Raw genomic sequence first — 27,416 nt, 5'->3', positions numbered from 1 at the left:
GAGGGCATGGCAACCTACTCCATGGGCAGAGGAGTCAGTGGCTCCACAGAATGTGGGAATTTCCTGGACCAGGCATTGACCCCTTGTCTCCTGCATTGGCAGGCCGATTCCTTATCCCTGAGTCACCAGGGAAGTCCCAGAAATCATTGAGAATGCAGACTACATGGTGGCATTTTTTTGTTTGTTTGATAAACTAGAAATTTCATACATTCAATCCCCAACATTTTTGTTCTTGTTACTTTGAAGTCACCGAAAGCACAAGAATGAACCAAACCCAAAGTTTAGTTTGGATACTGGCACAGATGATATGTTATGAGAATGTTTGTTAACTGATGAAGCTTTCTAGTTGGAGCACTATAGACTTCCAACCTGATGGGAATTTCTCAGCCTGCCCAGATAGGCAGCATAGGAAGCAGTTGGTTTAAAGTCTAAAGGTATCAGTTGTCAAACATGGAGAAACCACAGTGAGACTGTTTAACAAAACACTGAATGTTTACTCATGCTATGAATTTGTTACATTCCTTTTCCTGCTGTACAGATATGTTCCATTGTTCTATACGGTTGTTGAAGATGGTAGTAAATTACTATTTATCTGTTTTACTAAACAGAAAAATTACTATTTACTATCTGTTGCTTAAGACATTTTTACACTAGCCTAATGAACAGTAATGTTTAGAAATATTTAATATTAATCCTAAATAGAAGTCCAGTTTTCCAAAGCATATTAAAATGATGTAACATTATAGAACTAATAAATATGTTCCATAGTTCATTGTCAGCTGTAGTAGAATTTCCTTTTTCTTGAGGTTTTTTTTTTTAATATTGTGATGGGTTTTACCATACCTCAACATGAATCAGCCATAGGCATTCATGTGTCCCCTCCCTCCTTTCCCACCCTATCCCTTCAAGTTGTCACAGAGCAGTGGCTCTGGATGCTCAGTCATATATCAAACTCCCACTGGCTATCTATTTTACATGTGGTAATATACATGTTTCAATGCAATTCTCTAAAATCATGCTACCCTATTTCTTTTGTTTTTATAAGTTTTTCCTTAGCGTTATTTTTTCTGTCCACATGTTGTGACTGAGATTTAAAGTTTAATTTACATTTCTCCTCTGCCTTACACTAACAAATACATACGTCGGTGGGTTATTTTGAGACTTTTGTAATGTGAAAATGCACATAAGACAATGACAGGGAACATAGTAGCTGCCCTATAAACATGAAGAAAGTTCCTTTAGGACTTGAGTTCAGTCAGTTAATACACATAGAAATATTTATAAATAGTGCAAAGTTGGTGATAATTTTGGTGAAAGTAAATTGTAATGTCTTCTCAAGATGTTATTTTGTACTCTGCTCTGTTGTCCACATCTGACAGAGGTTTTAGAAACAGCAAAGAAAAGAGAGAATATATAATTTTTTTTAATTAAAACTGCCTAATTACTGTCAAGTGATCTTTTAGTAATTTTTGACATTCCATTACGTTCAGGAAGTATTCACTTATGATGTTATATGTATATGACGTATATTATGATGTAAACAAGTTTTTCTCAAAAGTATTTGAAGCTATGTCATCATAAGCATGGAAAATAAACAGTTTCTATAAAGAAGAATGCAGTTCTCATTACAGGAAAGTTTTTCTCTCTTCTTTAATAACTTTTAAAATTTATTTTTGGCCGTGCTGGGTCTTCACTGTGCTCCTGGCTTTTCTATCCTTGCGGCGAGCAGGGGCTATAAATTCTGTACATAAAATACATAAATGTGGCTGGTGTTTGGTTGGAGACTGGCATTCTGAATCTCCTTGTTTTGGTCAGTCCAGATCACTCAGTGTCTTTTTTTTCTTTCCGCTGTGCTGAGCCTTTCTCTGTGCAGCAGAGAAAACTGCACGTGGGCTTTCTCTAGTTGCAGCAAGCAGGAACTACTCTTAATTGCTGTGCTGGTTTCTCACTGCTATAGCTACTCTTGTTGCGGAGCACAGGCTTTAGAACACAGGCTCAAAAAAAAAAAAAAAGAACACAGGCTCAGTACTTGTGTTGCTTGGGCTTAGTTGCTCCAAGGCACGTGGTATCCTCCCAGACCAGGGATCAAACCTGTGTCCCATGCATTGGCAGGTGGATTCTTTATCACTGGACCCCCAGGGAAGTGTCAGTGAGTGGCTTTCAACCGAGCAAATCCCAGTATCTTTCAACCAGGATCCTCCTGTGTCTTTTAACCGTTAATACCTTGTGAAATAAAATTTGGGGTCATCACCGCATAACTGAGAGATCTGAAAACCAGGAGAGACTCCCCTAAACTTACCTGGACTTCCTGAGAAGGACGATGGGCCCAAGAGGCTGTTACTGATTTCCCAAGGCTACTATGTCGGAAGCTCAGAATGGTACCTGTTTTGCTCCAGCCTGCATTCCCCTCAGGGTGCATTGTCGTTGGGCTGCTGCAGTGACTAATAAGCTTGATCTTTGAAGAAGTGGAATGTCAAGATATTTTTCTCCTTATAGGTGTTTGTTTATTAAGAGCTGTGTGTTTCACATTCCAGCTTGTCATCCCTACACAAAGCCAGTTCTTGTTTACTTAAACTGCTTAAATTAATTCTAATTGCAGGAATATTTCTGGGTCCAGCCGCCACCCCACATCAGCCCCTACCCACCCCCAGCCCGGGCACCACACCAGGTTTCAGTTCCTATACTGAACTGCTTCAGCCTCATCAGCAGGAATCTTAAGAGGAAACCTTACTCTCCAATGCAATTATCCCACGGAATTTTAAGTTTTTACTTTAAAACTGTTACAGTTATGAGGAATCAATGATGCAACACAAGACGGGAAAGACCATCATGTACTTCTAAAGCCTGACAAGATACCTGGGAACCGAAAGGAAGAACACAGCAGGTGTCCTCTTGGCCCTGCTCGGCCCCGCTGGCTCCGCCCCTCACACGCCCAGGCCAGGCGCATGCGTGTGTCCTACGCCCCGCCCTTCGCTGTGGCATTCCTCTCATACCAATGGCTGAGGAGTCTCTCGTCCTCGCTTCGACGCAAGGGATTCTACAGCCAATTCCGGAAGCTGAGACTTGGTAGACGCGGTCGACCATTGGAAACGTCAGGTACTTGTTTTTGTTTTGTTGTTAAGCTGCGCCTGTGGGGTCCCCTCTTCTCCCTATTTGTAGTCTCCAGTCACTTCTCACCTCCCTATTCCCCGACCCCTTCCTCTAGCCCAAATAAATTCAGCCGTTGCTGTGAGAGGCCCAGGGTCTGTTTCCTCTCGATGTAAGATTCTGAGGAAACACATACAGTGCACAAAATACGTAGTAATTTATAAGGAAAAAGTCATTTTAATTATGACGTGGCACTTGATAATTTTATAAGTATCAAATCACGTGTTCAGGAACTAGTGTAGAATATCAGCTTTGGGACTGGTGCTTGACCTGAAGTTCTTTCTCGAGTGTTAGGGAGGCGTATTACTGTCCTTTTCTGTTTTATATGAGCATGGTAGTAAATTGACTACAAAGACTTCATTTTAGGAGATTATTTTCAGTGATGCTGGTTACTTGTATGAGCATTAGAATCAAAGAGAAATATAAAATGGTCGCAGTGCTCAGTCAGATCTCTTTGAGAACCCCAGGGACTGTAGCCCACCAGGCTCCTGTGTCCATGGGATTTCCCAGGCAAGAATACTAGAGTGGGTCGTTGTTAAGTCGCTCAGTCCTGTCGGACTCTTGGCAACCGTATGGACTGCAGCAGGCAGGGTTCCCTGCCCTTCACCATCTCCAGAACTTGCTCAAATTCCTGTCCATCGAGTCCGTGATGACATCCAACCATCCCATCCTCTTTTCCGCCTGCCTTCCATCCTTCCCAGCATCAGGGTCTTTTCCAATGAGTCGGCTCTTCACATCAGGTAGCCAAAGTTTTGGAGCTTCAGATTCAGCATCAGTCCTTCCAGTGAATATTCAGGGTTGATTTCCTTTAGGCTTTGTTATGGAAAAATGAGAATCCAGAGTCACAAAGCACACCTCGGAAGACACTCAAGACAGTGGAGTACCATTTATTACCCCAGCACGTCCCAGGGGAATCCGTTCCGAACAAGGACCCCGACATTTTCGAGAGACTCAGTTTTATACCCCTCACTAAGTGAGTGTTTACATGTTCGCAACTTTTTTTGATGTATATGATTTAGTTTTACAACCTGTAGGTGTAGGGAGAACTAACAAGGTTAAAGGGGAACAGTAATTATACTTCAAGGGGGATATCTTCATTATTAATCTAACCAGGGCAGCCTGACCTTAACTCCAATCTTTGCCATCTGTGGGGAGAGAGGTCTCCAAGGAGACCTGGTTTTATTTTAAGGATGGTTTCCTCATTCTTGGGCAAAGTTCAAGCCCAGTTCACCTGTTTTCTTAAGATGGCTGACAGGCCTCAAGATGGAGTTCTTCCTGCCTTCCTCAAAGCAGCCCCAAGAGATTGATGGTCCTAGAGGGCTTGCCTTGCTGTCCAAGGAACTCTTGAGAGTCTTCTTCAGCACCACAGTCCAAAAACATGAATTCTTCTATGTTCAGCCTTCTTTATGGACCAGCATTCAAAAAGCAAAACTTTGATTCTAATTTTTATATCATAGGCTCTTCAGATAAAACATTCAGTTGCTTAAGCACTGCATAAGAACATTATAAAATTTTTATTTTCTAGTGTTCCCCTTACATAATTGTTGAAATGGAGATGATCTGTAATGTATACATAATACTTAAGTCGTGAATAATGTTGATAATGCCATTTATCTTGTTTTAAAAATAGTCCACAAAAATGTCGTCTTACCTATTTACACCTCTCATACAGAGGGTTACCACATGCAGCTGTTTTTGGTTAGATGCCACATCCAAAGACTCAACGGCAGTATGTTACGTGACAGGTTAAAGCAAAATCAAAAAACCCATGAATTTAATTTGAAACTGTATATGATATTACATATTTGCTAGGAATTTGATATTTGGAGAGAAGAAAATACAGTCGACCCTTCGTATCTGCATATCCATGGATTCAATCAAAGCATGGAAAATATTTGGGGAAAAAATTCCATGGTATTCCAAAAAACACAACTTGAATTTGCCACTCATCTCAACTATTTCCGTAGCATTTATATTATATCTGAGCTTCCCTGGTGGCTCAGATAGTAAAGAATGTGCCTGCATTGCAGGAGACATGGTTTGATACGTAGGTCAGGAAGATCCCCTGGAGAAGGAAATAGCCACCCACTCCAGTATTCTTGCCTGGAGAATTCCCGGTACAGAGGAGCCTGGCGGACAGAGGAGTCTGACTCCATGGGGTCGCAAAGAGTCGGACACGACTGAGCTACTAACATTACATTATTTTGAGTATAGGGACCTTTGTTGTCAGTGTGATGCCTTTGCTTTTTAACTTCTAGGAAGCAGATGTCTTTTAATTTCCTGCAGTCGCGACCTTCTTCAGAGATTACACTATTGAATTGTTCCGCCCCGCCCGCCTCACCTTCCCAAGGTGCAGGGCAGACCCGACTTCCTTCCCTCCACGACAGCTTGTCTCCGCTTCCCCAGGCCGCCCCCACCGTTTCACTGCCGGCCCGCGCAGCTTCCCACATCCGGAAGTGGAGAGCCGGCGGTGCAGCTGTCTCAGCAGCGCGGCGTGAGTTTCTCTCTTAGTCGCAGGTGCCGCTCTCATTCGGCTTCCCTCGGTACCCCGGGTCTGAGGGTCTCTGCTGATTCTAAATCCTCGCGCCCGCCCCACCAACCCCAGCAAATTCAGACGTCTCCGTGAGCGGTGAAGGGGCACCTCCCTTTTGGTTTAAAGTCTGCACTGAAGCCCGTTCCTGCTTTTGAAACTCGGAAACGCTGCGTTTCGCACCTCCTTCCAGTCTTAAAACCATTTACTGTCCCCTCTGCACTTCCTGCACCGCATAAAAGTCTCTTCCACAAGGTGGGTATTTATGCTCCGCGGTCCTCAGCCTCGCCTTCTCGGCCCCTGGAAGCCACGTCCCCTTCCCAGGTCCTGGGATTCTGGGGAGCGTGCCCCGCTCCTGAGACCCACTCCCTCTCAGCGCCCATATCTTATCGGGCCTTGTCTTCATAATGACCTTTCCCCTGATCCTGTGTCGGGGTGGGTGACCTGGGCCAGCCACTTGACCCCCGTGGTTCTTCCATCCCAAATTCCACCAGCTGGAATTTGGCTCTTGCAGGAGGAGGGCTTCTTATTCAGCCGCCATTCCCGTAAATAGTGGAGGTGGGGTGGGGTGGGGTGTGGTGTCATGAGAAGCAAAGACATCGACTTAGAGAGAAATAGAAAACTGAAAAAAGCCTGAGGAAGAATCGATGACAAGAGAATTGGTGAGGAACTTGCAAAGAGACGGAAACATGAAAGAGGAATTCTTGAAGGTTGCGGGTAGGCAAGGACAGAAGTTTAGAAAAAAGCAAGATCTCCAGAGTTAAAGGTGAGCAAAATAGGAAGGTGTTGTTCAGTCCGAGTCTTTGCGACCCCTGTATCTCTCAAAGTTTGCTCAAATTCTTGTTCATTGAGTCCAGTTCAGTTCAGTTGTCGCTCAGTCATGTCCGACTCTTTTCGAACCCATGAATTGCAGCACGCCAGGCCTCCCTGTCCATCACCAACTCCCGGAGTTCACTCGGACCCAGGTCCATCGAGTCAGTGATGCCATCCAGCCATCTCAGCATCCTCTGTCGTCCCCTTCTCCTCCTGCCCCCAATCCCTCCCAGGATCAGAGTCTTTTCCAATGAGTCACCTCTTCACGTGAGGTGGCCAAAGTCCTGGAGTTTCAGCTTCAGCATCATTCCTTCCGAAGAAATCCCAGGGCTGATCTCCTTCAGAATGGACTGGTTGGATCTCCTTGCAGTCCAAGGAACTCTCAAGAGTCTTCTCCAACAGCACAGTTCAAAAGCATCAATTCTTCGGCGCTCGGCCTTCTTCACAGTCCAACTCTCACATCCATACATGACCACAGGAAAAACCATAGCCTTGACTAGATGAACCTTTGTTGGCAAAGTAATGTCTTTGATTTTGAATATGCTATCTAGGTTGGTCATAACTTTCCTTCCAAGGAGTAAGTGTCTTTTAATTTCATGGCAGCAGTCACCATCTGCAGTGATTTTGGAGCCCCCAAAAATAATGTCTGACACTGTTTCCACTGTTTCCCCATCTATTTCCCATGAAGTGATGGGACCGGGTGCCATGATCTTCGTTTTCTGAATGTTGAGCTTTAAGCCAACTTTTTCACTCTCCACTTTCACTTTCCTCAAGAGGCTTTTGAGTTCCTCTTCACTTTCTGCCATAAGGGTGGTGTCATCTGCATATCTGAGGTTATTGATATTTTTCCCAGCAATCTTGATTCCAGCTTGTGTTTCTTCCAGTCCAGCGTTTCTCCCAGTCCAGCGTTTCTTGTGATGTACTCTGCATGTAAGTTAAATAAACAGGGTGACTATACAGCCTTGACGTACTCCTTTTCCTATTTGGAACCAGTCTGTTGTTCCATGTCCGGTTCTAACTGTTGCTTCCTGACCTGCATACAGATTTCTCAAGAGGCAGGTCAGGTGGTCTGGTATTCCCATCTTTTCAGAACTTTTCACAGTTAATTGTGATCCACACAGTCAAAGGCTTTGGCATAGTCAATAAAGCAGAAATAGATGTTTTTCTGGAACTCTCTTGCATTTTCAATGATCCAGTGGATGTTGGCAATTTGATCTCTGGTTCCTCTGCCTTTTCTAAAACCAGCTTGAACATCTGGAAGTTCATGGTTCACATATTGCTGAAGTCTGGCTTGGAGAATTTTCAACATTACTTTACTAGCATGTGAGGTGAGTGCAATTGTGCGGTAATTTGAGCATTCTTTGGCATTGCCTTTCTTTGGCATTGGAATGAAAACTGACCTTTTCAGTCCTGTGGCCACTGCTGAGTTTTCCAAATTTGCTGGCATATTGAGTGCAGCACTTTCACAGCATCATCTTCCAGGATTTAAAATAGCTCAGCTGGAATTCCATCACCTCCACTAGCTTTGTTCATAGTGATGCTTTCTGAGGCCTACTTGACTTCACATTCCAGGATGTCTGGCTATAGATGAGTGATTATCTTAGTCGTAAAGATCTTTTTTGTATAGTTCTTCTGTGTATTCTTGCCACCTCTTCTTAATATCTTCTGCTTCTGTTAGGTCCATACCATTTCTGTCCTTTATTGAGCTCATCTTTGCATGAAATGTTCCCTTGGTATCTCTAATTTTCTTGAAGAGATCTCTAGTTTTTCCCATTCTGTTGTTTTCCTCTATTTCTTTGCATTGATCGCTGAGGAAGGCTTTCTTATCTCTTCTTGCTATTCTTTGGAACTCTGCATTCAGATGTTTATATCTTTCCTTTTCTCCTTTGCTTTTCACTTTTCTTTTCACAGCTATTTGTAAGGCCTCCCCAGACAGCCATTTTGCTCTTTTGCATTTCTTTTCCATGGGGATGGTCTTGATCCCTGTCTCCTGTACAGTGTCACAAACCTCCGTCCATAGTTCATCAGGCACTCTATCTATCAGATCTAGGCCCTTAAACCTATTTCTCACTTCCACTGTGTAATCATTGAGTCCAGGGATGCTATCTAACCATCTGATCCTCTGCCAACCCCTTCAATAGCCTTCAGGTAGAGGGGCTGGGAATCAGGGGTCCCAAAGAGGGCGACAGTGGAGAGGCGGTTCACACAGAGAGCCCGCAAAGGGGATACAAGAGTTAGAACCTTGGCTTAAAGAGCGATATCCTGCTGGGAGAGAAAGGGGACCCCTAGTGATCGGGCTTCCCTCGTGGCTCAGCTACTAAAGAACCCGCTGGTAATGCAGGAGACCTGGGTTCAATCCCTGGGTTGGGAAGATCCCCTGGAGAAGGGAACAGCTACCCACTCCAGTATTCTGACCTGGAGAATTCCATGGACTACAGCCATGGGGTTGCAAGAGTCAGACAGGACTGAGCGACTTTGACTCACATCCAGTAATTGGAGGAGCTGAGAAAGCAAGCAAGGTGAAAGGAAGCATATCCACTTGGGAGTGCCAGAGAGTTGGGAGGAAGGGAGGGCAGAGATGGAGGAAGAAAGGCAGAAATTCATGGAGATTGAGGATCATCAAGGATGTTGGATTAGAAGCATTTTACAGGGAACAGATGGCAGCGAGAGGCCAGATGGGAGTCAGGAAAGAAGTAGAGAGGAGGACAGCTGGAGAGCAGAGGGGAAGAGAAAGGGAGACGGAGAAAGAAGTAGGGACACAGATCAACTTAATAAAGTGGAAACAAGTAGTGTGCAGGTGGGGGAGAGGACTAGATCCAGGAGAGTGTTGAATTGGTTGGATAAGTATTATGAAGTTGTGATACATTGATTTTTGCCTTACCTCATAGCTCAGTCAGTAAAGAATCTGCCTGCAATGCAGGAGACCCAAGTTCAGTTTCTGGGTGGGGAAGATCCTCTGGAGAAGGAAATGGCAACCCACTCCAGTATTCTTGCCTGGAGAATCCCATGGACAGAAGAGCCTCGCGGGCTACAGTCCATGGGATCGCAAGAGTCTGACACGACTTAGTAACAAAACCACCACATTGATTTTTGGCTTTAGGATCTAATAAATTTAAAACTTGTTTCTTTACATTATACAGATGAGAAGTGCAAAACTTCTGTCTGTAAGGCTTGTGCCTTTTGTAATTATTTGTATTAAAAGATAACATCCATATGCAGAACTGACTGACTCTCTTACTACATAATGCCTTTTCCAGGAACATTAAATATGTTCTTTGTGATCATTTTCCTTTTTGCTTTCTCCTTTCTGTACATTTAATTCTTTTTGTAGCTTGGGATAGATTAGATCATTCAATACCGACTTTCTTGTAAAGAATTATTTGCTTCTGAAATAAGATTTGTTACCCTCCTGTAAATAGTTCATGTCATTGTTTTCTAAGTATGCTGTGTTCTCAAGAGTTTTTTGTTTTCACTTGACACCATAATTTTTCAGTGGAAAAATTTTTAACAAGCTGATTCACTTTAGCTCTGTTTCATGTTTATTTGAGGCCCATTTGCTGTTTCTTCTTAATGTTATATTTTTGAAGCATTTTTCTGGCAACTAGTAAAGAGATGTAGACTGTTTTGACGAGTACTTAGGAAGAATGTCAGTGATCTTTTATATTAAAGAGTCACGACCTAATTTAAGCAGTTCGTCTGATACTCCATTTTCCTCTCTTTTATGTGATCTGGTAACTAGTGAGCAAGGAGGTGATCTGATGATGTTTCCCTCTGGTCCAGAATCTGAGCAACAGTGACCACTGAAATGATTGGCCAAATCAGGTGTGTGACTGTGTGTGACAGTTCTTCTTGGAGGGAGAGCCCAGTTGTTACTAGAATTTAAAATGGGTCCCAATTTTGCAAAGTGAAAAAGGACAACAGTAGGATGGAGGCGGGAACATATGCTTAGAGTGAGATAGATTATCAGCAAATGTCTTCTATGAATAAGGGTCAATCTGCAGGGAGACCTCCCACCTTCACTGGCTTCCCCGTGTCCTCAGGGCAGCATCCTGACTCCTCAGATGGCTCCACAGCCCTTTGTCACCCTCAGGTCACTGCCAGTGTCTCCAGCCTCATCCAGGGAGCTGAACCCATTCTCATGGTCAGTCTGTCCTGGTCATATCCACTTAGTCCTTGCTCATAGACACCAAAACCTTCACTGTCTTGGATCTTAGTTTCTACACCTGCCTTTGGTCATTAATCACTGTGGCCCTTGCTCTTTCTGTTCTTTCAGGTCTAGGCCAGCGAGGTCTCCCCGTCTCTTTCCCATATTCTCTGTCACATTAACCAGGTTTACTGCCTCTATATTAATCACCTTCATCAGAAATGCCCTTGGCCTTTGAGTGTTTGAAGTCTTTCCTCTTTTCCCTCCATTGAAGGATGCACCATGTTCCTCTTCCTCCATGGATGCTCACAGCATCTCACTCTGGGGGTGAGGACTGGGAATGTGGGTTGGGCTGAAGAATTCTCAGGGGAGACAGAGGGGACAGGGTAGGTGGTGATGGTTTCTGTATCTGTTCTGGACATTTCAACTCTAATTGATCCTTACCCCATGTGGACACTTAATCACTGAAAAGCAAAAAGATATGGGGAGTCCTAATGAGCCCAATAGGTCTAGTGTCTTGAGGTGTCCCCATGTTTTAGTCTGCTGTGTCACTCCTCACTGCAGCCCCCAGGTCTTCTAAGCTCTGTCCACCCAGGGACCAGTTGCCATCTTAGACAGCAGCTCTGCCTTCCAGCAGTTTATCTGCTCAGATCAGGGGATGCTGAGTTTACTGTGGTTAGAGTGGCCAGAAGGTTTGGAATCCAAGGGGATATGAGGGAGTCCGTGTCCTCCGCCCTCCTTAAAGATCTGGGATATCTTCCAGTTAGCTCTCACTGGGGAGAACAGGGGTCAGTGAGACTGGGTCTCTCTATGTTTGTTAATTCTTCACTGCCCTCAATCCAACCAAATCTCAAGGGCCTGTAAAACTTTCTGATGTCCCAAGTTGCTGGCAGGTTTTCCCAGGAGGGCCACTTCCTTCGTCTCTGTACTGAGTGCTGAGTGTCCTTGGATTTGCAGGTTGGTGCAACTCTGTTGCGATACTCATGCCCTTGTCTCTGCTGTTTATCCCTCTTGTTCAACCATGCATGAAGAGGTAGAAAAATGGGGGAAAGTGAAGGGGAGCTTGTCAGAGTCTCCAGGAGGATTGTGGCAGCAAGAGTAGGCCTGTGGATGAACCCAATGAATGGGGGGGGTGGTGTGTGTGTGTATGTGTGTGAGAGAGACATTCGTACTTGTGGGATCATGTTGTGTGGAACTCTTGACAAAGGTGGTCTCAGTTCTACCTGGAGGACCTAGATGTGGGCTCATGGGCAATTGTGGGCTGCGTGGAATGGTGGGCATGCCATAGTGTCTTAGCTCAGTTTCCCTGGGACACAGATGCTGTGACTGAGGTTTGCATGACTGGGTTTCGTTGGGAAACACATGATCACACCACTGAAGGAAGGAAGGAAGTGGAATTGGATTGAGAACTGTTACCCTGCAGTGTGTTAGAATCAAGGCCTGAGCTGAGCCCACAGGGAGGTCTGGGTGCAGGAGGATGGGCACAGTGGTCACAGAGAAGGGGGATGGGATCCAGGAGGTGCCCCACAGCACCCCCTCCACACAGTGCATTCTGTGGGGTCTTTAGGGAGGGCGAGAATCAGGCCCTTAGAATAACTGTCATTAAAATTCTAGAGATCACTTTGCGGATTACCTATAGATTTTCTGTTAGTTTGAGTTGCTAATGAAGATTTCAGATGGAAGGTAAAAAAAGAGAAGTTGGCGTGTTCTTGGAAGATGTTGAAGTTGCACTGGGGCGTGTGCATCAGCCTACACATCTGTCTTGTATTATTAGATTTTGGTGATGACAGTTTGGGGCTGCTGGGGTCACTGTGACTGATAAGATGTCTTGAGTCTGGTTGGTGTTTGGGCTTCTTCGTGTGTATTATTCCATCATTAACACAGGAGTTGTTAAGGCTTGGAACCTTCTGGGGATTGCCTAGCAGGATGGGTGGATTATTACTAGGTCTCTGGGGAGTGTGTTAGCCCAGATGCAGATTTGGAAGTTTCTCTCAGCCTCAAAGGGTAATGGTTGGGCCTCAGCTTTGATGGCAGAAGTTTCGCATGATGCACTGAAGGCTTGTTCTTAGAATCCGAGGGTTATCAGCTCCACAGCAACCTGTAGTACAGAGGCTTATTCTGGAGATGACGCAGCTGCTACTTGTTGCTGCCAGCGCAGTGGATTCCTCTGCTGTTCTCTCATCATCTTTACAGGTCTCGGGCGTCTGCCATGTACATGCACAGTACAGTTAATGGTTGGAAACGGTTGAAGGCAAGTAAATGGTACATGGAAAACAGTACGGAGTTACCCAAAGATTAAAAATAGAACATGCATAGGATCGCGCAATCTCACTTCTAATTATATAGCTGAGAAAAGCAAAATTTTTAAAACTGTTTATGTATTTGGCTTTGCCTGCATCCTCCAGGATCTTTGGTTTCAGTGCACTGAAATTCTAGTGTGGTGCTCGGGCTTAGTCGCTCTGCTGCCTGTGGGATCTTAGTTCCCTCACCAGCGATTGAACCCACATCCCCCACAGAGCTAGGCAGGTTCTTCACCACTGGACCGTCAGGGAAGTTCTGTGCAAAAATCAGTATTTTGAAGGAGTAACCAGCACTCCCGTAACCCATACTGTATGATTCACAACAACCATGTGTTGTAGAAACAACCTGAATGTCTGTGCTCAGCCGAGTGGATGATGAAATCGTGATGTGTGTATGAGACAGGCTGGGTCCTGGGACCTTTTACTGCAGTTCTTGCACCTGGACGAATGTCTTCTCGGGCAACAGACCACAAAGAAAGTGTAATTGAACAAAGAAACTATAACCACATTCATGAGCGGACAGCAATTCTGAACAATAAGTAAAAGGACCACAAACCAAGCTTGATTTCTGAGGCTCCAGAAGCAAAATCAGGTCACTTCCCCTGATCCCTGCTCACAGCACCACCGGGGGGCCCGAGGCGGAGCAGGTCACCTCAGCTTCCTTCCAGCCTTAACCAAAGGGATCAACTCACCCCGCTTTTTGGGAGGAGCAGGGGCACACACTTCTTTTTCTGTCTCTCCTTACTGCAGCAAGGGTCCCAATGAAGCCTTTCTTGAAATTCCCCTCTGGTCTCATAACTATTTCTATTGATTAAAGAGCCCCAGGATCCAGGTTGAAAACATGTAAATGTAAGTGTTAGTCACTCAGTCATGTCATACTCTTTGTGACCCCAGGGACTGTACCCTGCCAAGCTTCTCTGTCCGTGGAATTCTCTAGGCAAGATTACTGCAGTGGATTGCCATTCTCTTCTTCAGGGGATCTTTCCATCCAAGGGGTCAAATCTGGGTCTTCTGCATTGCTGGCAGATTCTTTACCTTCTGAGCTCCCAGGGAAGTCCTCATTGGTAACCCAGGCAAATATACACACATATTTGTAATGGCATATTCAGTTCAGTTTAGTTGCTCAGCCATGTCTGACTCTGCCAGCTCATGGACTGCAGCACGCCAGGCTTCCCTGTCCATCACCAACTCCCGGAACTTACTCAAACTCATGTCCATCACATCGGTGATGCCATCCAACCATCTCACCCTCTGTCATCCCTTTCTCCCACCTTCAATCTTTCCGAGCTTCAGGATTTTTGCCAGTGACTCAGTTCTTTGCATCAGGTGGCCAAAGTATTGAAGTTTCAGCTTCAGCATCAATACTTCCAATGAATAGTCAGGAATGATTTTGTTTAGGATTGACCAGTTGGATTTCTTTGCTGTCCAAGGGACTCTCAAGAGTCTTCTCCAACACCATGGTTCAAAAGCATCAATTCTTCGCCACTCAGCTTTCTTTATACTCCAACTCTCACATCCATACATGACTACTGGAAAAACCATAGCTTTGACTAGACCTTTGTTGGTAAAGTAATGTCTCTGCTTTTCAATATCCTATCTAGGTTGGTCATAGACATAGCTTTTCTTCCAAGGAGCAAGCATCTTTTAATTTCATTTGTGCAGTCATCATAAGCAGTGATCTTGGAGACCCCAAAAATAAAGTCTGTCACTGTTTCCACTGTTTCCCCAGCTATTTGCCATGAAGTGATGGGACCAGATGCCATGATCTTAGTTTTCTGAATGTTGGGTTTTAAGCCAACTTTTTCACTCTCTCACTTTCATCAAGAGGCTCTTTAGTTCTTCTTCACTTTCTGCCATAAGAGTGGTGTCATATGCATATCTGAGGTTACTGATATTTTTCCCGGCAATCTTGATTCCAGCTTGTGCTTCATCCAGCCCAGCATTTCGCATGATGTGCTCTGCATGTAAGTTAAGTAAGCAGGGTAATAATATGCAGCCTTGATGAACTCCTTTCCAAATTTGGAACCAGTCTGTTATTCCATGTCCAGTTCTAACTGTTGCCTCTTGACCTGCATGCAGATTTCTCAAGAGGCAGGTCAGGTGGTCTGGTAGTCCCATCTCTTTAAGATTTTTCCACAGTTTGTTGTGATCCACACAGTCAAAGGGTTTGGCATATTCAATAAAGCAAAAGTAGATGTTTTTGTGGCATTCTCTTGCTTTTTTGATGATCCAGTGGATGTTGGCAATTTGATCTCTGGTTCCTCTGCCTTTTCTGAATCCAACTTGAACATCTGGAAGTTCCCAGTTCACATATTGTTGAAGCCTGGCTTGGAGAACTTTTATCATTACTTTGCTAGCATGTGAGCTGAGTACAATTGTGTGGTAGTTTGAACATTCTTTGGCATTGCCTTTCTTTGGGATTGGAATGAAAACTGACCTTTTCCAGTCCTGTGGCCACTGCTGAGTTTTCCAGATTGGCTATTGTATTGAGTGCAACACTTCCACAGCATCATCTTTTAGGATTTGAAATAGCTCAGCTGGAATTCCATCACCTCCACTAGCTTTGTTCATAGTGGTGCTTCCTAAGGCCCACTTGAATTTGCATTCCAGGATGTCTCACTCTGGGTGAGTGATCACACCATTGTGGTTATCTGGGTCATGAAGATCTTTTTTGTACAGTTCTCCTGTGTATTCTTGCCACGTCTTCTTAATATCTTCTGCTTCTGCTAGGTCCATACCATTTCTGTCCTTTTTTGTGCCCATCTTTGCTTGAAATGTTCCCTTGGTATCTCTAATTTTCTTCAGGAGATCTCTAGTCTTTCCCATTCTATTGTTTTCCTCTATTTCTTTGCGTTGATCACTAAGGAAGGTTTTCTTATCCCTTCCCGTGTAGATGGAGATTTTTGTCACTTGGGACAGCTTGGATGAATGTAGAGAATATTATGCTAAGTGAATTAGGACAGACAGGGTAAGACTGATATTGTATGTGCTCGCTTATATGTAGAATGTAAAAAAGTGAAACTCACTAGTACCAGACAGTGGGATGGTGGTTATCTGGGGCTGGGAGGTGGGGAGGTTGGGGAGATGTTGGTCGAAGGGTGGTATAGACTTTGGGTTGTAAAATGAATGCGTCCTGGGGAGGTGTGTACAGCACGCTGACCATAGTTAATTCTGTTCTGTTACTGCCTTCTGGGAATTTGTCATCAGAGTATGTCGTCAGTGTTTTCACCGCACACAGAACATCGGAATTTGGAGGTGATGGATGTGTTGGTTTGTAGATTGTGATAAATATTTCACAGTGGACACGTGTCACATGATCACATGGTGTATGGTATATGTACACATAATCCTTCTCGTTAGTCTCAGTAAAGCTGGAAAAGAAGAAAGTGGGAGGTAGCCTGGCCTTAATCCTTCACTAGTGATCAACCCAGGCTTCACATGAGATCATGAGGCATTTTGTCCGGGCATGTTTTGTACCCCTCCCCCAAAAGACACGCCTCTCAAGATCTCAAGTGGGGCCTCGCCCCAGGAATGGGCACAGGCCGAAGATGATTCCGATCTGGATCCTGCATTGAGCACCAGGGCTCTTAGCCTCCACTTCTGAGACTGAGATCAAGCCCTGGGGGAGGGGAGGGCACTCTCCTCTGAGTGGGGCTGGACCAGGGCCTGCTGTGTGACCTGAAGGGGATTGTGGGGTCAGCGGAGGTGCCCCCTGCCTCTGTGTACATAAGGCCTCACCAGGAGGGCAATGTGATCCGAGGGAAAGTGTGGGAAAGTCCCGTGTTGGTCTCTCTGTGGGAGTTGACTATCTTGAGTCCCTCCTGAAACAATGGGCCCAGAAAACTGTCCGTTCCACACAGTGAGGGCTTCCCTGCGTGTGTGGTTGGGGCTCAGGAAGGGAATGTGTTGACTCTAAGCACTAAACAGCATGTTTTCCACTTTCATGATAGAACTGTGAAGACTCATGGACGAAGAAGCACAGAAGAGGAAAGAACAGGAGTCAGGCATGGCTCTTTCTCCTGTAAGGTCATATTCTCAGTGGATTCTCACACTGCCTTCCTGAAATGCCCTTCTCTGGACTTGCTAATCATGTCTGACTCTGAAGTATCCTATCTGACTCTTGTACATGCATACTCAGCTGGGGCCTTCCCTCAAGGCCTAGCGTCTCCACTTAGATCCTGTCTCCCCATGACCCAGTGACCTGGACCTTGTGAGGGGGCTCCCCTGGGCAGGGCTTATCACCCACGGTTTGAAGACAGGGTCTCAGTGCTGTTGGGCAGCAGGGGTTGCTTATGGCCCATGTGGATGCTCTGTCTGCTCTCTGTCAATCAGGGTAAAGAAGCTGTAGGTGGACCTCAGGTATTAACATGTACGGTACATGTTAAAATCTGCCAAAGAGGCCAATGAGGGGAAATCAGTTCTGACTTTTTATAGTACATTTAAAACTAAATGAGCACCTCCCTGAAAACTTAAGTGTTTGGGAATGGAATACAATGTTCAGAAAGAGATGTCAGGGCTAGGGAGTGTTTCGTTACACCATCTAATTTAAACTGTGAAATCGGGCTTACTAATTTTTTTTTCTTTCTTTTTGACCACATGATTCAGCTTCTAGGGTCTTAGTTCGCTGAGTAGGGCTCAAACCTGAAACCCTGCAGTGGATGTGAGGGATCTTAACCACTGGACCATGAGGGAATTCTCCAACTTTACTAATCTTGATTCAGTATTTTCTTAGTGGAATAAAATCATAAATTTTGGAGTTTGTTAATAAGTACATACCTAAAATTAATGATAAAAATCACATTATTACTTTTAAAATATATTTATTTCCTGTACTCTGACTTCCTTGCTTCAGTGTCTTTTCCCTAGTTCTGGAAAGCGGTGACCACTCTGGTTGCGGTGTGTACACTTCCCATTGTGGTGGCTTCTCTTGTCTTGCAGCCCAGGCTCTAGAGCGTGCTGGCTTCAGTAGTTTCACCTCTGGGGCTCTACAGCTCTGGCTCAGGAATTGAGACTCACGGGCTTAGTTGCCCCTCAGCATGTGGGATCTTAATGGGCCAGGCAACAACCTGTGTTTCTTACATTGGTCAGTGGACTCTTTACCACTGAGCCACCAGGTACGCCATCATATTATTTTTCAGTACAGGTATTTTATACAGGTTGGTGTTAAAGTATTTTCTGTATTATTTTCTGCTTGTACTACTTTTTATGTTTTTAATAGTATAAGATAATGTTGAGGACTTCCCTGGTGATACAGTGGATAGCAATGTGTCTGCCAGTGTAGGGGACACAGGTTCCATCCCAATTCCTGGAAGATGCTGCAGAGCAACTAAGCCCATGCCCAACAACTGCTGTGGCTGTGCTCTGGAGCCTGGAATCCTTAACTACTGAAGCCCACATGCTTGAGCTTGTCTTCTGAAACAAGAGAAGCCACTGCAATGAGAGCCTGGGCACTGCAGCCACAACTCCTTGCAGTGCAGCCACAAGTAGAGACAGCTGGGTCACAGCAACGAACGCCCAGCATAACCAAACCATATGAGCTGTAAAAAGGAAATAGAATGTTAACAAACTTACTGAATCAAACTTACATTTGACTCACTTTTAATGTGCCAAAGATGCCAAAATGTAGGAGAAGGGAATGGCCACCCACTCCAGTTTTCTTGCCTGGAGAATCCCATGGACAGAGGAGCCTTGCAGGCTACAGTCCATGGAGTCCCATAGAGTCTGACATGACTGAGCCAACTGAACAACAACTTCCTCACATAGCAAAGTGAGCGCTGAAAAACAAACCTAAATCTCTAACTTTCCTCCTGCAGATTCTTAAGTCATGTCCAGTTGCTTTTGAAATAACGTCCTCAATTTATATGCCTTGCAGAAATCAGCCTTTTCCTGGCATTACCCCGTCTTCATTCCCATGTTGCAGTCACACTGGCTGGTTTTCTGTTCAGTAAATATCTTCCTGTGTCAGAGCACTCAGGCTCTTCTGTCTGCTTACAAAACTCTTCCATTTCCCACCTTGCCAATCCTAAGCGTTTCTTCCTCACAGAGACCTTGTCTGACTTCTCGATGTAGGTCAAGACTTTCTGCTGAATCTTCTCTTAGCACCAGGCCTGTTTCAGAGCACATATAAAAATAGTGATGTTAAAACTATGGATGTAATTGGCTGGCTGGCTGCTGGATGGTAAGCTCTGTCGTGTTCACTGCTGTACTCCCAGTTAGGGACACAGAGTTGATACTCACTAAGTTTTGATTGAACGAAAGAAAAAAATAAAGACAACGCTTCTTGTTTCAATCAATTGTGTGTTTCCATGTGCATGCATGAGTGCATGGATGTGTAACTCCATGATTTTATTACAAAACCATCTCATAAATACGGTTTATGCTTAGAGCAGTTGCAGTTGTATCTTAAGTGTGTATTCCATGGCCTTTAATAGTTTCTACCTCATCACATGAATAATGTAAATAGTAGTCAGATTATTGACATTGTGTGGGTTGGGGGGTAGAGGGGGTGACCCTGTACAGTGACTATTCATGCTGTTCCATTGCCCTTCAGCTCCCTTGAACTTGTTTCAGGTATTCTCAGGGGACTCTCTGGGGATGGTCTTTTATACTGTTACTTAACTCTTTGATTCCTTAGGTTCAGTTGTCTCTCCCAACCACCTGAACTCAGGTGCTATTGCCTCATTTCTTAACTGTTTGATCAGAGCTATTTATTAGAGTGACAGAGTCTTCTCCCCAGTAAGATGGACACAGATCTTTCTCTACTGTTGTTGTTATGTTGATGACAAGTTCATATGGGTAAAGTCTTTAGAGTAATGCTTAGTGTGTATGAAGTGTTGAGACACCTCTCATCAGTGTGATGATGACATCCTCATCACAGTCTGTGTTCTTTTAAAGCCACTGTGGACTTTGTCCTCTCTGAAGACAGCAGTCTTGCTGTAACTCATCTAGATAGTGAATGTCACTCAGTGTGTTGAACGCAACACTTCTGCATCAACGACCCACTGTTAATTGTAATTTATATATTTTTCATGTCTTGTCCACACTCATGATGAATTCATGTTGATTGGAGGATATCATCATCTTATGAAAAAACAGGAGATTAAATTAGAGAGCAACAATTTGCTCCATATAGATTTGCATGAACATATCAGAATATTACTTCAGTTGAACTGACCTTACCTGTCTCACTTCTTATCCTTTTCTGTGAAAATAAGAACCCTCCTCAAGGCCCGTTGGTTAAATGTGTTTTCATTTCAGGCACAGTTGACCTTCAAGGATGTGTTCATAGATTTCACTCCCAAGGAGTGGGACTCTCTGGACCCTGCCCAGAGGACCTTGTACAAGGACGTGATGGTGGAGACCCTCAGGAACCTGCTGTCTGTGGGTGAGGATCACTTCCCTCTGAAGTAGGGATCTACTTTGCGGTATCTCTGCATTTTCCCTTGCTGTCTCTTAGGAGCCCTGTTTTTCTTGACTGAGCTGAAAACCTTGTCACTCAGACATGTAAGGCTTCATGTTTAGCATCAGGAGTTCAAACTTGTCTTTCCTTCTGATGACCTACCCACTGTGTGATACACAAGGAGTTTTTCCAGAGCTTGAGTGTTTATAAAGCTGATTTCAAACTTTGAAATATCCAGTTGCCTGTTTTATACCCCTGTGTTCTTGGTTTAGTAACTCTTGGAAAGGAACTAGATAACTGATATATACTGTACTGTATAGTATACTGTTCGCTGTGCATTCAGAAGGAGGCAGATAGTAAAGTAATTTGTGAAATATTTTCTGTCCATCATAATGTCCTCATTTCTTGACTGACAAAAGAGCTGGGATTTTCCACCTGCCAATGCAGGAGACACAGGTTCGATCCCTGGTCTGGAAGATCCCACAACACAGAGCAGCTAAGCCTGTGGGCCTGAACTACTAAAGCAGCATTCTAGACCTGGAAGCTGTAATTACTGAGCCCACATGGGACAACTACTGAAGCCTGTGGACCCAGGAGAAGGCAAAGCAAATGAGAAACCAATACACCAACTGGAGAGTAACCCCTACTTGCCCAACTTGGGGAAAAGTCCAAGCAGCAAGGATCACTCACTCCAGCCAAAGTAAATGAATAAACAAAATTATTAAAGATAGCAAATGCATTTATTTTAAAAAAACAAAGTTTGGATTCTGGAAGAAGCCAAGTATGAGATTTCTTCTGAGCAGGAATTTCTGATTCTGACCTGAATCATAACTCTATTTTCATAGCACAAGAAAGATCCCTGGATTGTGGAGAAAGGTGCTAATTAGCAGAAACTCAGATGAATGGGAAAGGATCAACAGTGTGACTTCAGGTCAGCTGTCACAAGGCAGAGAGGAAGCCACACCATTCATCGTGTTTGGGAAACTCTTAAAGTGCGAGAGTTCTGTGAGAAAACAGATATTTAGTGTTTGTGAACTCTCATGGGAGATTTTTCTTCAACTTCCTGCTCTGTTCGTTGACCTGTGAAATGTACATCACCCTTCAGTGGTGCTTTAGTGCCCACAGAGACAAAGGCAAGACTTTTTGGTTTTTCTTTTTTTTGGCTGTACTGGGTCTATTTCCTATATGGCCATTTCTCTATTTGAGACAAGTGGGGGCTACTGTCTGCTTGCAGGGTGCATGGCTTCTCATCACGGTGGCTTCTTTTGTTGTGGAGCACCAGCTCTAGGCACACGCGCTTCAGTAGTTTCGCTACCCAGGCTCAGAATCTGTCCTTCAGCTTAGTTGCTCCCTGGCATGGGAGATCTTCCCAGAACAAAGATCGAACCCATGTCTCCCGCATCAGCAAGCTAACTTTTTACCATGTGGCCACCAGGGTGTTAGGGAAATTAAATAAATAATCCTGTTTAGGCTTTAAGACAAAGCAGTGCATTCCTCTGTGCTTGCCTCCAACCTGCCTGGACACACCCTGACTGTGAGTACCCTGACTGCCTGCTGTGAGTGCAAGGATTGCAGCAACATAGATAAGTTAGGACACAAATCTTGAGATTGTTCACCCTGAGATTGTTCAAAGAGACTCTGACAAACCCAGCCCCAGGCTTAGGAACATCCAAGTTTCATAAGACAAACAGCATTAAGATGAAACCAGAGCTTCTGTTTGCTCACAGATTAATGATATCAGTTTGCATCCTGGGATGATAAGCAGGAACCCCGAACTGCAGTGTTAAAGCCTAACTCATGGAGTGGACAGGCTGCCGGGGACCTTTACCCAGTTGAGACTCTGGATGTGCTGTGTCCTGGTACTTCCCAGGGCTGCTCCAGTCTGCACTTGGGTCAGAAGCGAATTTGGTGATGTATCCTCTGCTGTTTTTATTTCCTTGTCTTTTCAGTTCAGTTCAGTCGCTCAGTCATGTCCAACTCTTTGCGACCCTATGAACCGCAGCATGCCAGGCCTCCATGTCCATCACCAACTTCCAGAGTTTATCCAAACTCATGTCCATTGAGTCGGTGATTCCATCCAGCCATCTCATCCTCTGTCTTCACCTTCTCCTTCTGTCCCCAATCCCTCCCAGCATCAGAGTCTTTTCCAATGAGTCAACTCTTTGCATGAGGTGGACAAAGTATTGGAGTTTCAGCTTTAGCATCAGTCCTTCCAAAGAATACCCAGGACTGATCTCCTTTAGAATGGACGGTTGGATCTTCTTGCAGTCCAAGGGACTCTCAAGAGTCTTCTCCAACACCACAGTTCAAAAGCATCAATTCTTCAGTGCTCAGCTTCACTCACAGTCCAACTCTCACATCCATACATGACCACTGGAGAAACCATAGCCTTAACTAGACAGACCTTTGTTGGCAAAGTAATGTCTCTGCTTTTGAATATGCTATAGGTTGGTCATAACTTTCCTTCCAAGGAGTAAGCGTCTTTTAATTTCATGGCTGCAGTCACCATCTGCAGTGATTTTGGAGCCCCAAAAAATAAAGTCTGACACTGTTTCCACTGTTTCCCTATCTATTTCCCAGGAAGTAATGGGACCAGATGCCATGATCTTAGTTTTCTGAATGTTGAGCTTTAAGCCAACTTTTTCATTCTCCTCTTTCACTTACACCAAGAGGCTTTTTTGTTCCTCTTCACTTTCTGCCATAAGGGTGGTGTCATCTGCTTATCTGAGGTTATTGATATTTCTCCCGGCAATCTTGATTCCAGCTTGTGTTTCTTCCAGCCCAGTGTTTCTCATGATGTACTCTGCATATAAGTTAAATAAGCAGGGTGACAATATACAGCCTTGACATACTGCGTTTGCTATTTGGAACCAGTCTGTTGTTCCATGTCCAGTTCTAACTGTTGCTTCCTGACCTGCATACAGGTTTCTCAAAAGGCAAGTCAGGTAGTCTGGTATTCCCATCTCTTTCAGAATTTTCCACAGTTTATTGTGATCCACACAGTCAAAGGCTTTGGCATAGTCAATAAAGCAGAAATAGATGTTTTTCTGGAACTCTCTTGCTTTTTCAGTGATCCAGCGGATGTTGGCAATTTGATCTGTAGTTCCTCTGCCTTTTCTAAAACCATCGTGAACATCTGGAAGTTCATGGTTCACGTATTGCTGAAGCCTGGCTTGGAGAATTTTGAGCATTACTTTACTAGTATGTGAGGTGAGTGCAATTCTGCGGTAGTTTGAGCACTCTTTGGCATTGCCTTTCTTTGGGATTGGAATGAAAACTGACCTTTTCCAGTCCTGTGGCCACTGCTGTGTTTTCCACATTTACTGGCATATTCAGTGCAGCAATTTCACATCATCGTCTTCTAGGATTTGAAATAGCTCAACTGGAATTCCATCACCTCCACTAGCTTTGTTTGTAGTGATGCTTTCTAAGGCCCACTTGACTTCACATTCCAGGATGTCTGGCTCTAGGTGAGTGATCACACCATCGTGATTATCTTGGTCGTGAAGATCTTTTTTGTATAGTTCTTCTGTGTATTCTTGCCACCTCTTCTTAATATCTTCTGCTTCTGTTAGGTCCATACCATTTCTGTCCTTTATTTTGCCCATCTTTGCATAAAATATTCCCTTGGTGTCTCTAATTTTCTTGAACAGATCTCTAGTCTTTCCCATTCTGTTGTTTTCCTCTATTTCTTTGCATTGATCGCTGAGGAAGGCTTTCTATCTTTCCTTGCTATTCTTTGGAACTTTCCATTCAGATGCTTATATCTTTCCTTTTCTCCTTTGCTTTTCGCTTCTCTTCTTTTCACAGCTATTTCTAAGACCTCCCCAGACAGCGATTTTGCTTTTTTGCATTTCTTTACCATGGGGATGGTCTTGATCCCTGTCTCCTGTACACTGTCACGAACCTCCATCCGTAGTTCATCAGGCACTCTATCTATCAGATCTAGTCCCTTAAATCTATTTCTCACTTCCACTGTATAATCATAAGGGATTTGATTTAGGTCATATCTGAATGGTCTAGTGGTTTTCCCTACTTTCTTCAATTTAAGTCTGAATTTGGCAATAAGGAGTTCATGATCTGAGCCACAATCAGCTCCCTGTCTTGTTTTTGCTGACTGTATAGAGCTTCTCCATCTTTGGCTGCAAAGAATATAATCAGTCTGATTTCGGTGTTGACCATCTGGTGATGTCCATGTGTAGAGTCTTCTCTTGTGTTGTTGGAAGAGGGTGTTTGCTATGACCAATGCATTCTCTTGGCAAAACTCTATTAGCCTTTGTCCTGCTTCATTCCATATTCCAAATTTGCCTGTTACTCCAGGTGTTTCTTGACTTCGTACTTTTGCATTCCAGTCCCCTATAATTAAAAGGAGATCTTTTTTGGGTGTTCTAAAAGGTCTTGTAGGTCTTCATTGAAGCATTCAACTTCAGCTTCTTCAGTGTTACTGGTTGGGGCATAGACTTGGATTACTGGGATACTGAATGGTTTGCCTTGGAAACAAACAGAGATCATTCTGTCGTTTTTGAGATTACATCCAAGTACTGCATTTTGGACTCTTGTTGACTATGATGGCTACTCCATTTCTTCTAAGGGATTCCTGCCCACAGTAGTAGATATAATGGTCATCTGAGTTAAATTCACCCATTCCCGTCCATTTTAGTTCAGTGATTCCTAGAATGTCAACATTCACCCTTGCCATCTCCTATTTGACCACTTCCAATTTGCCTTGATTCATGGAGCTAACATTCCAGGTTCCTGTGCAATATTGCTCTTTACAGGATCAGACCCTGCTTCTATCACCAGTCCCATCCACAACTGGGTGTTATTTTTTCTTTGGTTCCATCTCTTCATTCTTTCTGGAGTTATTTCTCTACTGATCTCCAGTAGCATATTGGGCACCTACCGACCTGGGGAGTTCCTCTTTCAGTGTCCTATCATTTTGCCTTTTCATACTGTTCATGAGGTGCTCAAGGCAAGAATACTGAAGTGGTTTGCCATTCCTTTCTCCAGTGGACCACGTTCTGTCAGACGTCTCCACCATGACCCGCCCGTCTTGGGTGGCCCCACACAACATGGCTTAGTTTCATTGAGTTAGACAAAGCTAACGTCAGTCCTTCCAATGAACACCCAGGGCTGATCTCCTTTAGGATGGACTGGTTGGATTACTTAGTATCTTGAAAGTCACCTAGATAATTCTCTAATAAACATTGAAATATTTATTTGTATAGAATGAGTGGCCTATTAACAAATCCTTGGAACCTGAGACAAAAGTGAAAACTTTTGGCAAGGCATTAATTGGCGCTGTGAGCAGGATTTGTGAGACAAAACGCCATTCTTTAAGAAGCAAGAGATGAAGGTTTATGACGTTTTTATTTCCAGATGGGAAAATTCACCTTATTACTCATTAGCTAATACATGGAACATCTTCTCTGGGTTGTGTGAGAAGTGGAACCGTAAATTAAACAGGGCTGAACCCTTAGAAGTTACTGAATGTTCGTGATTCTTGCCCCTTGAGAAAGGATAATAATCTGCCCTGCTGGATGAGAGGCTGGATCCTCCTCTCTCCTACCATGAAGTACATAAACTGTACTTCTTAAAACTTAAAACTGGGGGGATGGCGCCAAGATGGCGGAGGAGTAGGACGGGGAAAACACTTTCTCCCCCACAAATTCATCAAAAGAGCATTTAAACGTCGAGTAAATTCCACAAAACAACTTCTGAATGCCGGCAGAGGACATCAGGCACCCAGAAAAGCAACCCAACTCCTCGAAAGGAGGTAGGAAAAAATATTAAAGACAATAAAAGAGACAAAAGAGGGAGGGACGGAGTTCCATCCCGGGAAGGGAGTCTTAAAAAGAGAGAAGTTTCCAAACACCAGGAAACTTTCTCACTGCCAAATCCGTGCCGAGCTTTGGAAGCACAGAGGACAACATAACAGGGAGAAAAAATAAACAATTAAAACTCGCAGATTGCGAGCCCTACGGTAACTCCTCCAGCTGAGAAGCAGCGCAGACGCCTGCATCTGCCATTAGCAAGCGGGGGCTGGGCAGGGAGGCGTGGCGCGGGCTGCATCGCTGAGAGTAAGAATCTGGCCTGAATACCCTGAGCACTATCTGAGCGAAATAATTTGGGCTAGCAAACCAGACTGTGGGATATCTACCATGCGAAAAGCCAGCCCTAACCTAAGACACCGCCAGCCCGCGCACGGAACAAAGGACTAAACAGAGGTAGCCGGCTGCAAACCTTCCCCCTCTGGTGACAGGCAGCCAGAGCCGGAAGGGGGCAATCGCAGCCCCAGAGAGACATTATCTATAAAACTGGCTTCTTTGCTAACTAAAACTTATTGGGGGTCTGGACGGTCAACATCTGCCTGAGAAGGTGTGCCGGTTTTACACCCAGATAACCAAGTGGCGGGGAGGCGATAAGTCGCAGCATTGGCGCTCGCCAAACACCTCATCACCTGAGCTGCTCGGACCTGGGAAGAACACAAAACGCAGCCCCAACTGAGTCTGCGCCTCTGAGGACTACCTGAGTGCCTGAACCTGAGCGGCTTGGACCTGGGAAGTGCATGCAACCCAGGGCCAGCCTCGGATTGTTCCCGGCGGAACAACCTAGAGCCTGAGCAGTGTGGGCAGGGAGGCTACACGCGCCGTGAGCGGGGGCAGACCCAGTGTGGCTGAGGCACTGCGAGCGCACGCCAGTGTCATTTGTTTGCAGCATCCCTCCCTCCCTCCCCATAGCGCGACTGAACAAAGAGAAGAAATACAGCTCCACCCACCAGAACACCGACACAAGCTTCCCTAACCAGGAAACCGTGACGAGCCACCTCTACATACCCACACACAGCGAGGAAACGCCACAATAAAGAGAACTCCACAAACTGCCAGAATACAGAAAGGACTCCCAAACTCAGCAATTTAAACAAGATGAAGAGACAGAGGAATACCCAGCAGATAAAGGAACAGGATAAATGCCCACCAAACCAAACAAAAGAGGAAGAGATAGGGAATCTACCTGATAAAGAATTCCAAATAATGATAGTGAAATTGATCCAAAATCTTGAAATTAAAATGGAATCACAGA

General features: G+C 44.5%; 1 protein-coding gene across 13 annotated transcripts in view; it reads left to right on the top strand.

Moving 5' to 3' along the window:
* Nucleotides 1–27,416, top strand: part of LOC147354472 (zinc finger protein 860-like) — a 44,401-nt gene that overhangs the window by 5,218 nt on the left and 11,767 nt on the right. For 4 of the 13 annotated variants that reach the window (XM_086354167.1, XM_086354168.1, XM_086354169.1 and 1 more), the window contains exons 2-4: nucleotides 2,600–3,096; nucleotides 16,885–16,955; nucleotides 20,192–20,318. In XM_086354167.1, coding sequence (XP_086210293.1) covers nucleotides 16,899–16,955; nucleotides 20,192–20,318 — 184 coding nt within the window. In that variant the 5' untranslated portion in view covers nucleotides 2,600–3,096; nucleotides 16,885–16,898. Of the gene's footprint in view, nucleotides 1–2,599; nucleotides 3,097–5,405; nucleotides 5,642–10,229; nucleotides 10,313–15,827; nucleotides 15,903–16,884; nucleotides 16,956–20,191; nucleotides 20,319–27,416 lie in introns of those variants that run through there. The other 9 variants (XM_086354170.1, XM_086354180.1, XM_086354171.1 and 6 more) reach the window with 8 other exon arrangements.

This window comes from Bos grunniens, chromosome 18 (assembly GCF_055505025.1).
Source record: "Bos grunniens cultivar Pamir isolate PY7600 chromosome 18, Bosgru_T2T1.0, whole genome shotgun sequence".
Taxonomy (NCBI): Eukaryota; Metazoa; Chordata; class Mammalia; order Artiodactyla; family Bovidae; genus Bos; species Bos grunniens.
This window is presented reverse-complemented; position numbering and strand designations above follow the sequence as displayed.